Source organism: Panthera leo, chromosome C1 (genome assembly GCF_018350215.1).
Source record: "Panthera leo isolate Ple1 chromosome C1, P.leo_Ple1_pat1.1, whole genome shotgun sequence".
NCBI lineage: Eukaryota > Metazoa > Chordata > Mammalia > Carnivora > Felidae > Panthera > Panthera leo.
Genome location: NC_056686.1, coordinates 30,666,824 through 30,681,908, shown reverse-complemented (window position 1 = coordinate 30,681,908; position 15,085 = coordinate 30,666,824). Strand labels below are relative to the sequence as shown.

The window sequence follows — 15,085 nt, the reverse complement described above, 5'->3', positions numbered from 1 at the left end:
CATCAGGCACTGTGCTAGGCACTGGAGATATTAGCAGTGACCTAGACCTAGGCAGAATCTGTTCCTTGCCTTTATGGAACTAACAGCCTGGGGTGGAAGTCAGACAATACATAGGAGTCAGTATATAATTTTATACTGTAATTAGTGGTATGAAGAAAAGAACTAGCTGCCGTGAAAGGAAGAAATAACAGGGATAGATTTGAGATAGGATTGCCATCCCCCATTTAAGAGAGGAGAGGGTTAAAAAAATCTTTTTAATAAATTGATTACCAGTTGTTAAAACAACAAAAACGGGAGAGGAGAGAGTTGAGGCGCTGGCACCAGCTAGTTGAGGGCAGTCAGGTCGAGAGCCTCTCAAGCTCCGAAGTCTTGGTCGCGCCGCTCCCACCTCTCCACTCATCCTAACGGAGTCCTAGGTCTGCGCAGGCGCACTGACGGTTGCCATGGGGACAGCTGCTCCTGCACAAGCGCAGATATCTTCAAGATGGCGGCGGTAGCGGCTGCACGAGCAGTTTCTGTGGGTTCCGGGCTACGGGGTCTGCAACGGACACTGCCTCTTGTAGTGATTCTTGGGGCGACCGGCACCGGCAAATCCACCCTGGCGTTGCAGCTAGGCCAGCGGCTCGGTGGCGAAATCGTCAGCGCTGACTCCATGCAGGTATGACAGTGCGGCTGTCCACGGGCCTGTGAAACCCAGAGGCCGCGTGCGGGCCTCTGGCGGAGTGGATACCCTGTCGCATGGGTGTAGTGGGCGAACCCTGAGGCTTGTGGGACGGAGTGGGCAGGTGAAGGGAACCCATAATTACTAGGTGCCCACCCACCATGTGCCAGACGTAGTGCCAGGCGATTGATTGGCTTTCCTCATCTCATTTACTTCTCACGACGTTGCTGTTGGTAGATTCTGTTCTCTCCATTTGCGCGTGAGAAAATTCACCTAGGGAGATGGAATGGCTTTCTCTGTGTCACACAGCGACTAAGGGGAGGAGATAGCATTTGAACCTACAAGGTTGACAGGCGTCCAATAAATATCTTTTGAATGAAAATTATCGCAGAGCCTTTGCTACTTAGAGTATTCAGCGACACCGGTTTAAGTTGGTTACCATCTATGAGTGCCTCGTGAGGGTATGGAACAGGATGGATATTCATGGAGACCTGGATTCTAGTTCCGGATCTGCGTCGGCCACGTGAGCTTAACGTATCTGTAAAGTGGAAAAAATGCCACCTGCCCTCAGGGCTGTGGTGCTTAGTAGGTGAGATCATGAGTTTTATTTATTATTATTTTTTTTAAAAATTATTTTTTAACGTTTATTTATTTTTGAGACAGAGAGAGACAGAGCATGAACGGGGGAGGGGCAGAGAGAGAGGGAGACACAGAATCTGAAGCAGGCTCCAGGCTCTGAGCCATCAGCCCAGTGCCCGACGCGGGGCTCGAACTCACGGAGCGCGAGATCGTGACCTGAGCTGAAGTCGGACGCCCAACCGACTGAGCCACCCAGGCGCCCCGAGATCATGAGTTTTAGAATGAAGAGCAGGGTCCTGAAGAAGACGGGGGCCATGCACTTGGCAAATATTTGTGTAAGTTGAGGTTAGAGGTTTTTTAACCTACTCTGGCTGATGGGAGTCGGGAGGCTTTGTCCTCTTCCCTGAGTTAGAGGAAAAGCCCAGAAGGAGTGTGTACTACACACAGCACCTGGGTGCATTTGGCCTCGGGTTGAGAGTGGGTGACATTTGGGGTAAATCTGTGATGGAGGAATTACAAACGCTATTTATTGAGGATAATTTACAGTTAATGAGGTTTTGGAGTAAATGAGGTGCTTGAGTGTGAAATGCCTGGCACTGAGTCTAGCCCCTACCTGATGGGTACTCAGCAAGGAAGGGCAGTCCTTCCCACTGCACCCCGTAAACCTCGGGGCATGGTTTCATTTGGAGGGACATGACCCATCAACACACATGAAATGATTAGTGTAATTCAACAAATGTTTGTTTGCAACCTCTACGATGTGTCAACTTCAAGATCCAGACTTCACCTCAAATCCCAGCCCTGTCTTTTCTAAGGTATGCGATTTCAGCCTGAACTCTTTGCGCCTTTGTTTCTTCTGTAAAATAGGAAGAAGAGTATCAGCGCAACATAATTGTGATGATTAACATGATAGAGTGTGTAAAGCACTTAATACAACGTACGGCACGGAGTGCTAAAAACATGACAGGTGCTATTTTCCGCAAGGCCCTTTTGGAGAGAAAAACCATAATGCCTCTCCTCATGGAGTTTTAGTCCAGCTAAACATGAAATAAAGCAGAAGTATTGTTTGAACTGTGATACTAATGATGCTCTGCAAGGTGGATGGGGCAGGGAGGAGAGAGACTGCAAATGTTAGATTTTATGCTAAAGCATACAGTTTCTGAGAAGGGAGAAGTCAACAAAGACGTGTGGTTAGTCACGGAAAGCTCTCTGAAAAGGGACTTGAAAGGTGAAGTTTGGATAGATAAGAAAGAAGAAAGGCATTATGTCAAAGGAGAGAACATGAAGGAAGATTTAGAAGGTGAAATGGGCATGTGTGTATGTAGGATGGTGAAAGGAGGCTGTTCGTTAGGTTTTGCAGATATTGGGGAATGGGGGATGAGTAATATGATGAAGGAAGGCAGTGTGTAAGAAGCATTCATCTGTGAATAGTGTGCCTGATGAATTGGATTTGGGGGTGGGTGTTAGGAATGCAGGGGAAAAGAAAGATGTCATCATGTCAAAGTGAGTTGACCACTGATCGCTGAAAGAATAATGCACACCATGTGATTCAGGATTCAGGTTTGTGGGCCTGGGAGAGTATGGTGAGCAGGGCAGGAAGTCAGGAAGGTTTGGCACGGCACAGTGGGGGTGGCAACAGGACTTCCAAGGGGAAAGGCTGTTGGGGGGTGGAGAGTGTAACAGGTATGAGCCGTTTCAGGACTCTTGCACTGACTGCCTCTGCCTGGTGGAACTTCTTCATCTGTTTAACCACGTGGCTTGCTTTCTGTCTTCAGTCACATCTTTACTCAGATGTCACCTTATGAGGCTTTCTCTGATCCTCCTATTTAAAAAACACACCACTGCTCCCTGTTCCCATCTTCCTCAAACACCACACGTAGCCCTGTCGAGAGTGTTCTCAGTAAGTCGTCCTAATTTTACATTTATTTAAAATAATTTTTTTTAATGTTTGTTTTTTTTGAAAGAGAGAGAGAGAGACAGTGTGAGCGGGGGAAGGGCAGAGAGAGAGGGAGACACAGAATCTGAAGCAGGTTCCAGCTCTCAGCACAGAGCTGGCTGGACGCGAGGCTCAGACTCAAAAACCGTGAGATATCATGACCTGAGCCAAAGTCAGACGCTTAACTGACTGAGCCACCCAGGCACCCCTTAATTTTACATTTATTTTTAAGTAAGTTAGTGGGTTCTGGCAATGAGTGTTGTATATAGCTCTTTAATAGCTATTACCCATTTCTCAGAAATCTTTCTCTACTCATAGCTGTGTGCCGTAAGGTTGAGGTTGCTAGAGGTTTTGTTGACTGTAAAACAGGTCATGTGTATGGGACAATGAGCCTCATATAGTGCTGATGATACGGCAGACCCTTAATATTTGATGAAGTATTTGTTGACTTGCCGTATTAAAATGGCACATCTTGATCCATTCAGATTTTTCGTGTGGTTATATAAGTAACTAGAGCATGGGAATTACATTTCTTTTGTCCTAGGGACACCACAAGGATTAATTAATGTATGAAAACACTTTGAAGATTATTGAGCCTCCTGAACTGGCTATAGGTTGTGTTTAGTTTTGATTGTACTGTGGATATTTGTATCATTTCCTCTTGATTCCCATTGGAGAACTTTGACCTTTGATTTTACTTTTCAGTCCAAATAATGATATAAAGTATCTCTGCCCCATTTATGGGGTTATATGCAGTTCTTCATTCTACCTTTGCTTACCATGCCCCTGTTACGTGTTTTTTTATCCAGTGGAGGGAGATGGTGCTTTTTAGTGACTTGAGGTTGACTCAGAATTTTTATAAGTGTGTGAACAAAAAGGACATTTAAAGAAAGAATTGAAGTATAGTTGATACGCAATGGCACATTAGTTTCAGGTGTACAAAAGGACGTTCTTAATGTTGGATTACCAGCTCCTTGAAAGAGCATTTTCAATTTCAAATAAATACACAGGCAGAATGATAATAACAACTTAAATTTGCATAGCAAATTTGTTTATAAAATACTTACATATGCTTTTTATTCTACCTTACCTCGTAAGGTAAATATCATTGTCATTTCACAGGTAAGACAACAGGCCTTGCAGTAAGGTCTGGCAGTAAGTAGCAAACCTGGAGTTGAACATAGGTGTTTACTTTCCATGTCTACTGCCTTATCCACACAAAGCCATCCCCTTTAGATGAGGCAGGAGCTGTGGTGTTCAGTCATTAGAGAGTATTTCTTAACTTGTACGCCACTCTTCTTTCACAGGAGTGTGCTCCATTTTGATCAGGATGTAAAATGTATTTGAGGATTCATATTGTGAATCATAGTGTGAATTCATAGTGATGTCTGTCAAATGGAGTGTTGAGCTGAGTGGTGGCCACACGAGGCATTGCCTATGGGGATAAAACTTGCTGCAACTAAGAGGTATAATTTAATGTCAATAATTTAATGATACTAAAGGCAGAGAATGTTTACTGAAACAAAGGAGAAACTTGGCCTTGTGGAGAGCCTAGTCGGAGACGTAAACTTTGTTGTACAGCCACACAGACAGACCAAAGGATGACCAAATGGAAAGTGTGATAATTAGAAAGTTCTTTCAGGCTTCCAAGTTGATCTTTTAAAAAACAAATATTTGCTTTTTAATAATCACTTTTGGAATGATGTCCAGAATTTCATATTTCACAAGTATACTAGTAATTCAAAAAGGATTGTAAAACACTGTGTTAAATCTTAACTTGTCTAGCACCTCATACTTGTTTCGTTATCCTTTTGTTCTGCCTTAACTGTAGGGTGATCCCAAGGCAACCCCTGTTGGGGCATTTCCCATCCAGGGAAAGTGATTGTTTTTTTGTGAACATTGAGTAAGTATATCGAGGTAGCTTCTTCAACGGAAAACCACAATGTTTAGGGTAGTATATCTAGGGTGATAATATTGTCCTGGAGCCCAACAGATAATGACTTGCTTCTGTAGCCATGTAGCATGTGAAGGTCCTGCCTGGCTTCTTGCTTCCCATTCTCATGCACTTGATTTGTTGAGTGGGAAGTCAGAAACACTCTCTGAGGGATTACTTGCTTAGGGACTCCTGCTGGGCTCTACTTTGGATTTCTGCCTGGCAGGTGTGATTATAGTGAGAAACAACATTTGTGCTTAATTTCCTGAGTTTTCCAAGTGCCGATTTCACAAATTATAGAAACATGAATATTGTTAGTCAGCAGTAAGAGTCTAAATTTAAGGACGGTCAGGTAATACAATCCCTGCTTTCCAGGATGGAAAAACTGAGGCACAGAAGATTAAAGAACACACTAGAGATCACGCTGCAAGACACTGGTACACCTGGGAATTGGATCTGGGTCTTCTAACTCCTCTGTAGTGTCTAATATATTGCAGGAAGATGATACTGAAGGTCTTCTTTTCAGACTGAGTCTTTTTCTTGGCATGTAAATTCAAGGTACAATGCATCGCCTTCAGTGACTGGATGAAACATTGTACTGAGAAACATGAAGGCACTTGCCAAAAGATGTACAATGACTGCCTGGAAATACAGACTGCCAACTATATGCCACGAGATAAATAAACAAAGTGTTCTATTTGGGTTTATAGAGAGGAAGTATCCCTAATGCCTTAGTTCTTCAAGTCCTGTGGAGAAGCAGTAGTCATACATAGGAGCACTGTTCCCTTTATGTTTGTCTAAACCTACAAGAGCAGAAGCAAATGATTTTTGGCAGTCTGACTAGTGAGCAGCCTATGTGTCATCTAATAGATGTGGAGTCTGGGTTCTTTTTGTCTGCTTCGGGACATAATTTAGGAGCAGTATTTTTTTTTTTTTTTTAAACCAAAGGACTGTTTGTCTGATAGTGCTCAAGGGAGATCAGGGATGCATGGGAGAGGGATATGAAAGGAGAGAAGGGAGTGTGAATCACGGTGGCTTAGTAGGACACGATATAAAAGCCACAAAAACCTGTTAACCAGGAGAGATGGGGGCTGTCTGGAGGCTGCTTGCCACAACTGAACAGAGGCGATCTTTTAAGAAAAAAAAAAAAAAAAAAAAAGACTGAGGCTGGGGGTGCCTGGGTGGCTCAGTTGGTTGAGCATCGACTCTTGATTTCAGCCCCGGTCATGATCTCACAGTCTGTGGGATCAAAGCCCATGTCGTGCTCTGTGCTGAGCCTGCTTGGGATTCTCTCTCCCTCTCCCTTTGCCCCTCCCCCACTGGTACGCTCCTTCTTGCTCTCAAAATAAATAAACATTAAAAAAAAACAACTGAGCATGACAAGAAGCTAAGAAGGAAGTCTCAAAAGTTTTGCCTCCTCCCAAAAATCTGTCTGCGTCTCTAGATTCCTTGATTCACCTCCATTGTGACTGAATGTAGTTTTCCTTTGGCTAAAGTATTCAGCTTGGTGGGTTGTTCATATACTGTATGTTCACCTTTTTGCAGCAATGGGAAGAACTTTGGAATCAAACCTTCGATGTTTTGTAAGGGAAGAGAAGTCACTACTGGCCAAATGAGAAATCGTGGGAGGGCACAAATGGGACTTGCAGGTTCATATTTGTGAGGGTGAGATGCTGCCCTGAGGCTTCAGGGCCTGGGGCAGGGTGTTGAAATAGCTCTTCTTCAAAAGGAATGTATGTTCTAGGGGTAAAAGTTACTTGGGGTATGTAAGAATTCACGTATGTGATTCGTATCTACTTGTATGTGTCTTAACTAAATTGGTTTTGGTTTCTTGTGTAGTTTGAATTCTTTAGATAAACTTGAATCAGACTGGGGTCCTCTTTACCGCCTTGCTTACCTTTGGAGCCCTGGTTCGGAGCTACAGGTTCACCACTGCTGCTTCCTCATTGTGGCATCCAGAGTTCAGGCTCATACCACTACACCATGAACAGTCATAATAATAATAGCAGCAACGTAGTAAGCAATAATAGTCTGTATGCCAGGTACTGTTCTAAAAGTTTGACACGTATTATCTCACTTAGTCTCATCACAGCCTTATCAGGTAGGCGCTATCATTATCTCACCCATCCAGAAAATTCCTTTCTTGAATTCTGTCTCTGTGCTATTCTATATTTTTCCCCCACGTCTTCTTACTTATTTATCCATTCATCCTGCATCCCATTCTTTTCCCCTGTACCCACTGTATACATTTTATCAGACAGAGGAGGAAGACTATTCCTGACAAAAGAACAGCATGAGCAAAGTAAAGGAAGAATAAAAGTGTATGGTATGTTTTCAAGGAATGACCAGGAATTATCCGGCATGGAGGATACTTGAGGAACAGTAGTAAGAGGTAAAACTAAAAATACAGGACCCTGTGAACAAGTTGCAGAGGCCCTTGAAAGGAATGCCAGGAGGCGTGGCGTTTTAAATTTGGAAGTGATAGCAAATCTGTTACATAGGGTAACTCTGATGGAGAGTGGGTTAGAGAGTGATAAACAGCTTAGGATTTGGTTGCATTAGCCTGGGTGAGAGGGGCTGGAGTTGGTCTGTGGCTGGGGAGAAGTAACCATTTCGACATTTTAGAGACAGAATCAATAGGATTTTGGTTTTTGAAAAAAAAATCCAAATAACAGAAAAGTACAAAGGAAGTGTCACCATAGTCTTGGCATCAAAGGTTCAACATTTTAATATGCTGGTGCACATCCTTTCAGACATTTGTGTATTTTTGCAAATGTGCTTATGTGTTTTTTTGTTTTTATTCCCAATTTTACTGTGGTAACATACACATAAAATTTACCACCTTAACCATTTTTTTTTTTTTTTTTTTTTTAACTAAAAGAACCTCTACGGCCAACATTGGGCTTTTGAACTCACGACCTGGAGATTAAAAGTCACATTCTCGGCCAACTGACCCAGCCAGATACCTTCATCTTAACCATTTTTAACTGTACAGCTTAATGGTATTAAGTACGTTCATAATGCTGTGTAACCATAATCACACCATCTATCTCCATAACTTTTTGTCTTATAAAACTGAAACTCTGTATTCGTTAAACAGTACCTCTCCGTTCCTCTTTCCTCCTAGCCCTTGGTAACCACCATTTCACGTTCTATGTCTATGATTTTGACTGCTCTTACGTACCTCATATAAATGGAATCATATAATATTTGTCTCTTTTGTGACTGGCTTGTTTCATTTAGCATAATGTCCTGAAGGTTCCATTTATGTGTGTATGTTTCTACATAAATTGACTCATACATTTGCTATTCTTCTGTGTCCTGCTCTCCCCCCACTCTTAGCAGTATGTTATGGATAACTTTATGTGTTAATGTTACACAACTGTACATCAGTGGTCTCAATATGGGGTCATTTTGCCCCCCAGGGGACATTTGCAATTTCTGGAAACATTTTTGGTTGTAACAACTGGGGAGGTTGGTCCCTGACATATATTGGGTAGAGACCAGGAATGCTGCCAAACATCCTACTTTGCATAAAACAGCTCCTCACAACAAAGATTTATTTGGCCCAAAATAGTAATATATTGTACTGAGGTTAAGAAACCCTGTTCTACTTTATTGGTTGTTAAATTTTGAAGTAATTATAGATTTACACAAGAGTTTCAAAGATAGTAGAGAGAGTTCTTGTATACCCTTTACCTATCTTCTCCTAAAATTAACATCTTGCATCATCATGGTACATTTGCCAACACTAAGAAATTGACATAGGTACAGTACTGTTAACTGTAGACCTTACTTGGTTCTCACTAGTTATCTACTAATGTCCTTATTCTGTTTCAGGATCCCATCTAGGGTCCCACATTGCATTTCGTTTTCGTGTCTGTTTAGGTTCCTCCAATCTGTGACAGTTTCTCAGACTCTTCCAGTCTATGACTTCAAAACTGTTGAAGGGTACTTGTCAGCTGTTTTGTAGAATGCTTCTTAATTTGGGTTTCTCATGATTACACTGGCATTACAGGTTTGGGGAAAGCATACCCTTCTCATTACATCATATCAGGGTATGATGTCAACATGACTTGTTTCTGGTGCTGTTAACGTTAACCTTGATTGTTTGGTTTGGGTTGCATCTGCCAGATTTTGCCACTGTGAAGCCCCATTTGTTAGAAATGACTTGCTAAGTCCAGCCCACATTGAAGGGGAGGGGATTTAATCTCTACCTCCTGAAGGGAGGAATATCCAAGAATGTGTGGATGTATGTTAAAAGCACCACAATAATTAATAAATATTTTAGAGGAGATACTTTGAGACAATTCAGATGCCCTGTTTTTCCTTAAAGTTTCACTCACTAATTTTAGGATTTGTCAGTTGATCATTCCTGCTGCAGTTACTATGATAATTTACTTCATTCCTTCTACTTTTATGAGTTGTAATTTTTGTGGAATGATTTGTCCTTTTTCCTCACTTATTTACATCATTTACTTGTATCAGTATGGATATTTATTTTATTCTTTGGGTTATAATCCAATACAGTGTTGTTTTGTTGCTCAGATTATTCCAACTTTGGTTATTGAGCGCTCTTTCATATTGACTCTGTGTCCTTTGGCATGCCTCCATGTTTGTTTGTTTAGTACTTCCTTTCTGGCACTGCAAGATGCTCCCAGCTTATGTTTGTCTTGCCCCAGCCCTAGAATCAGCCATTTTCCCAAGGAGCCCTGATTCCTTTTATTGGTGAATGTTTTTCTTTTGTTTTGTTTGTTTTTTTGTGTGAATGATATTTAGAAACCAAAATCTGGGGCTCCTGGGTGGTTCAGTTGGTTAGGCGTCCAACTTCGGCTTAGGTCATGATCTCACGGGTTCGTGAGTTCAAGCCTCTCGGTCAGGCTCTGTGCTGACAGCTCAGAGCCTGGAGTTTGCTTCAGATCCTGTGTGTGTGTATGTGTGTCTCTCTGTCTGCCCCTCTCCCACTGTCTCTCTCTCTCTTAAAAATAAACATTAAAATTTTTTTTTAATAAAAAAAAAAATGAAACCAAAATCTGGATGCTGGGTGTGTTTGTTGCTATTGGGATATCATTGTTTCTTGTCTCTTTGGTGGAAAAAGCTAGGAAACATGCTTATGTACACTAATCCTTGTATACACAAATATCTATGTTTATATCTGTATCTGTCTACATATATATGAAAATAAACATGTGTTTATACAAATATCTCTGACTCTACTCTGGCACCACAGGATCCATCCCAATGTTCTCTATTTGTGTTCTCTTTCTCAGAGAGTAAGAAATTTGGCTTCTCTTTGGCTATAATTTATTTATTTATGCAACCTGTAAAGTAGTTTCAGTACTTTTTTTTTTACTTATGTAAGAAACTTACCAGTTAAAAAATTTTTTTAATGTTTATTTATTTTTGAGAGAGAGACAGAGCACGACTGGGGGAGGGGCAGAGAGAGAGGGAGACACAGAATCTGAAGCAGGCTCCATGCTCAAGCTTTCAGGACAAAGTCCCACAGGACAGAGCCCCACGCGGGGCTCGAACTCACAAACTGTGAGATCACGACCTGAGCCAAAGTCAGATGCCCCAACTGACTGAGCCACCCAGCCGCCCCAACAATTTGCCAATTAGGTATAATGTTTGTGTACGGTTCTTTTTGTTCATTTTAGCCTATAGTATCTAGTCATAATGTTATACACAGTTATTTAGGTAAGCTCCTTTTTTTCCCCCTCCACTGCCCTTCAGTGAGGTAATGCTGTGCATTTGTAACACAGGTAGATTCATTTATTGCAGTCTGCATTCTATCCTGGGTTCCCCAGAAGTTGTTTTTTTGTTTTGTTTTTTTATTTTATTTTATTATTTAAAAAAAAATTTTTTTAACGTTTTTTATTTATTTTTGAGACAGAGAGAGACAGAGCATGAACGGGGGAGAGGCAGAGAGAGAGGGAGACACAGAATCGGAAGCAGGCTCCAGGCTCCGAGCCATCAGCCCAGAGCCCAACGTGGGGCTCGAACTCACGGAGCGCGAGATCGTGACCTGAGCTGAAGTCGGCCGCCCAACCGACTGAGCCACCCAGGCGCCCCTGTTTTGTTTTTTTAAATTGCATACAGTAAAGTGCATTCTTTGTTGAGTACAGTTTTATGGGTTTTGACAAATGCACAGTCAGGTATCCACCATCACAGTACCGTACTAAACAGTTCCGTCACTCTAAACATTTTCTTGTATGGCCTCTTTGTAGTCAGCTCTTCTACCTACCCCACCTTTCAACAACCACTGATCTGTTTTCCATCCCCTTGTTTTTTGCCTTTTCTGGAATGTAATGTACATGGAATCATACAATATGCAGCCTTTGGGGTCTGACTTTTTCACCTAGCAAAAAGTACCTTTTAAATCTCCCAAGTCCATTACTCTTTATTGCTAAGTGTCATTCCATTGTATGGATGTACCATAGTATGCCCATTCACCTAAGAGAGGACATCTGAATTTCCAGTTTTTAGCACTTATAAAGAAAGCTGTTATAAACATTCATGTGCCGATGGTTTAACTTTATAGGAAGCCCTTAAAGGATTTTCCAAAATGGCTGTGCCATTTTGCATTCCTACCAGCAGTGAATGAGAATTTCTGTTCCTCTGTATCCTCCCCAGGATTTGCTATTGTCTTTTTTTTTTTTTTTTTTTAATTTTAGCAATTCTAATAGGTATGTACTGGTATCTCAGGGTGGTCAATTTACATTTCCCTAAAGGCTAATGATGTTGAGCATCTTTTCATATGCTTATTTGCCATCTGTGTGTCTTTGAAGTGTTTGTCAGATTTTTTGGTGGATGTGTTTGTCTTATTCTTGACTTTTAAGAGTTCTTTATATATCCTGGGTACAAATTCTTTATTAGATTTGTTATTTGCCAGTATTTTCTCCTGCTCTGTGGCTTATTTGTTTTTCATTTTCTTCACTGTCTTTGACAGAACAAAAGTTTTAAATTTTCACAAAGTCCAGTTTTTTTTTTCTTTTATGGATTGTGTCTTTGGTTTCCTACCCTAAAAACTCATTGGCAACCCCAAGGTCATGCAGATTTTCTTGCCATTTTTTAAAAAAGTTTTAAATGTTTTATTTATTTTTGAGAGAGCGAGAGCTAGTGAAAGAGCATGGGGAAGGGGCAGAGAGAGGGGGATACATAGAATCTGAAGCAGACTCCAGGCTCTGAGCTGTCAGCACAGAGCCGGACGCAGGACTTGAACTCACGAACCGCAAGATCATGGCCTGAGCCAAAGTCAGAAGCTTTACCAACTGAGCCACCCAGGCGCCCCTCACCATTTTTAAGAGAAGTATTATTTAAAGAAAAATTGTATAGTTTTGCATTTTACATGTAGGTTTGTGAGCTGTTCTGAATAAATTTTTGTATAAGGTATGATATTATGGACATCCAGTTGTGCCAGCACTGATTTTGAAAGGCTATCCTTTCTCCATTAAATTGCCTTTGTACTTCTGTCAAAAGCCAGTTTATATTTGTGCGGGTCTATTTCTGGGCTGTGTTCTGTTCCATTCATCTATGTGTCTCTTCTTTTGCCAATATTGCATTGTCTTGATTACAGTGGCATTATAATAAGTCTTGAAATTGGATAGTGTAAGCCTTCCAACTTTCTACTTGGTTGTTTTTAATCTCCAGGTAGTCTATTTTTTTTTTAATTTATTTATTTTTTTTTATTTTGAGAGAGCACAAGCACAGGAGGGGCAGAGAGAGAGGGAGAGAGAGAATCTCAAGCAGGCTTCACGCTTTCAGCACGGAGCCCAATGTGGGGCTCGATCCCATAAACCATGAGATCATGACCTGAACTGAAATCAAGAGTCAGGTGCTTGGGGCGCCTGGGTGGCGCAGTCGGTTAAGCGTCCGACTTCAGCCAGGTCATGATCTCGCGGTCCGTGAGTTCGAGCCCCGCGTCAGGCTCTGGGCTGATGGCTCCGAGCCTGGAGCCTGTTTCCGATTCTGTGTCTCCCTCTCTCTCTGCCCGTCCCCCGTTCATGCTCTGTCTCTCTCTGTCCCAAAAATAAATAAAAAACGTTGAAAAAAAAATTAAAAAAAAAAAAAAAAAAAAAAAGAGTCAGGTGCTTAAGTGACTGAGCCACCCAGGCACCCATCTGTGTAAGTCTGTTTTATAGATGTATCATAATTAATGAGGTTTCTACTGAAGGACATTTAAAGGGTTGTTTTTTGCTATAATAAATGATGCTGAGATGAACATCTTTACACATACATCTTTTTGGACTGTGTGATTCCTTTTTCAGGATAAATTCCTAGAATGGAAATACTGGGTAAGATGTAAACATTACCTCTTTTTTTCCTCCCAATTTTCTGAGGTTATTAGAGGTTATATTATTTTTCTCATTGAGGGAAAATTCATATGACGTCAGCCATTTTAAATTGTTTTTTGTTTTTTAAAGTTTATTTATTTTGCGGGAGAGAGCACACACATGGGAGAGGGGCAGAGAGAGTGGGAGAAAGAAAATCTCAAGTAGGCTCTGCTCTGTCAGTGCAGAGCCGGATGTGGGGCTCGATCTCATGAACCGTGAAATCATGACCTGGGCCAAAATCAAGAGTCAGACGTTTAAACATCTGAACCACACAGGTGCCCAGCATCAGCCATTTTAAAGTGAATGATTCTGGGGCATCTGGCTGGCTCAGTCAGTAGAGCATGTGACTCTTGATCTCGGGGTTGTGAGTTTGAGCCCCATGTTGGGTGTATAGATTACTTAAAAAATCAAATCTTTAAAGTGAATGATTCAGTGTCATTTGGTATATTCACAGTGGTGTACAACCATACCCTCTGTCTAGTTCCAAAATATTTCCACCACCCCAAAAGAAAACCCCATACCCATTAAGCAGTTACTTGCCCATTTTCCCTTCCCTCCCAGCTCCTGGCAAATACTTGTCTGCTTTCTGTCCCTATAGATTTTACCTATTCCGGATATTTCATATAAATGCAGTCATATAATCTGTTAGCATGTATTGGTAATTTGTTCCTTTTTATGGTTGAATAATTTTCCTTTGTATGTATAGATCACAATTTGTCCCATCTATTGATGGGCTTTAGTACCTTAGGCTATTATGAATAGTGCTACTGTGAACTTGTATGTATATGTACATGTATTTGTTTGATTATCTGTTCTTAGTTATTTTTGGGTAATACCTAGGAGTAGAATTGCTGGGTCATGGTAATTCTATGTCTACCTTTTTGAGGAATTGCCAAACTGTTTTTACACAATGGCTGTATTATTTTACATTCCCACCAGCAATGTGTAAGGGTATCAATTTCTCTACCTTGTCTCCAATACTTGTTATTTTTCCTTTTAAAAAATTATTTTTAACTTTTATTATTTTTTTTAGGTTTGTTTATTTTGAGACAGAGAGGGCACAAGCTGGGGAGAGGCAGAGAGAGAGAATCCTAAGCAGGCTTTGCACTCCATGCTGAGCTCAACATGGGGCTTAGTCTCATGACGGTGAAATCATGACCTAGCCAAAATCAGGAGTTGGACGCTCAAACGATTGAGCCATCCAGGCGCCCTTTTCCTTTTTAATAAAATTTTCCTTAAAAAAAAAAAATTATAGCATCCTAGTGGGTGTGAAAGTGGTATCACTTTACAGTTTTGATTTACATTTTCTTAGTGGCCATTTGTGTAATATCTTCTTTGGAAAAAATATCTATTTAGGTCTTGTGTTCATTTTTTTTTTTTTTTAATGTTTATTTTTGAGATGAGAGAGAGTATGAGTGGGGGAGAGGCAGAGAGAGAGGGAGACACAGAATCCCAAGCAGGCTCTAGGCTCTGAGCTGTCAGCACAGAGCCGGATGTGGGGCTTGAACCCACGAACCGTGAGATCGTGACCTGAGCTGAAGTAGGACACTCAGCTGACTGAGCCACCCAGGCGCCTCTTGTGTTCATTTTTAAATTGGGTTGGTTGTCTTTTTGTTGCTGGTTGGCACACATTACATTTTGAT

The 15,085-nt window shown here is 41.3% G+C and overlaps 1 protein-coding gene across 6 annotated transcripts in view; it reads left to right on the top strand.

Moving 5' to 3' along the window:
* The first annotated feature begins 277 nt into the window (after positions 1–277).
* Positions 278–15,085, top strand: part of TRIT1 (tRNA isopentenyltransferase 1) — a 43,055-nt gene continuing 28,247 nt past the window's right edge. Inside the window, exon 1 of one of the 6 annotated variants that reach the window (XR_006205874.1) lies at positions 278–658. Coding sequence is in view for 5 of the 6 variants with exons in the window: in XM_042951202.1 (XP_042807136.1) it covers positions 485–658 (174 nt within the window). In the remaining variant the exon portion in view is untranslated. Of the gene's footprint in view, positions 659–1,467; positions 1,576–1,598; positions 2,056–15,085 lie in introns of those variants that run through there. The other 5 variants (XM_042951202.1, XM_042951197.1, XM_042951203.1 and 2 more) reach the window with 5 other exon arrangements.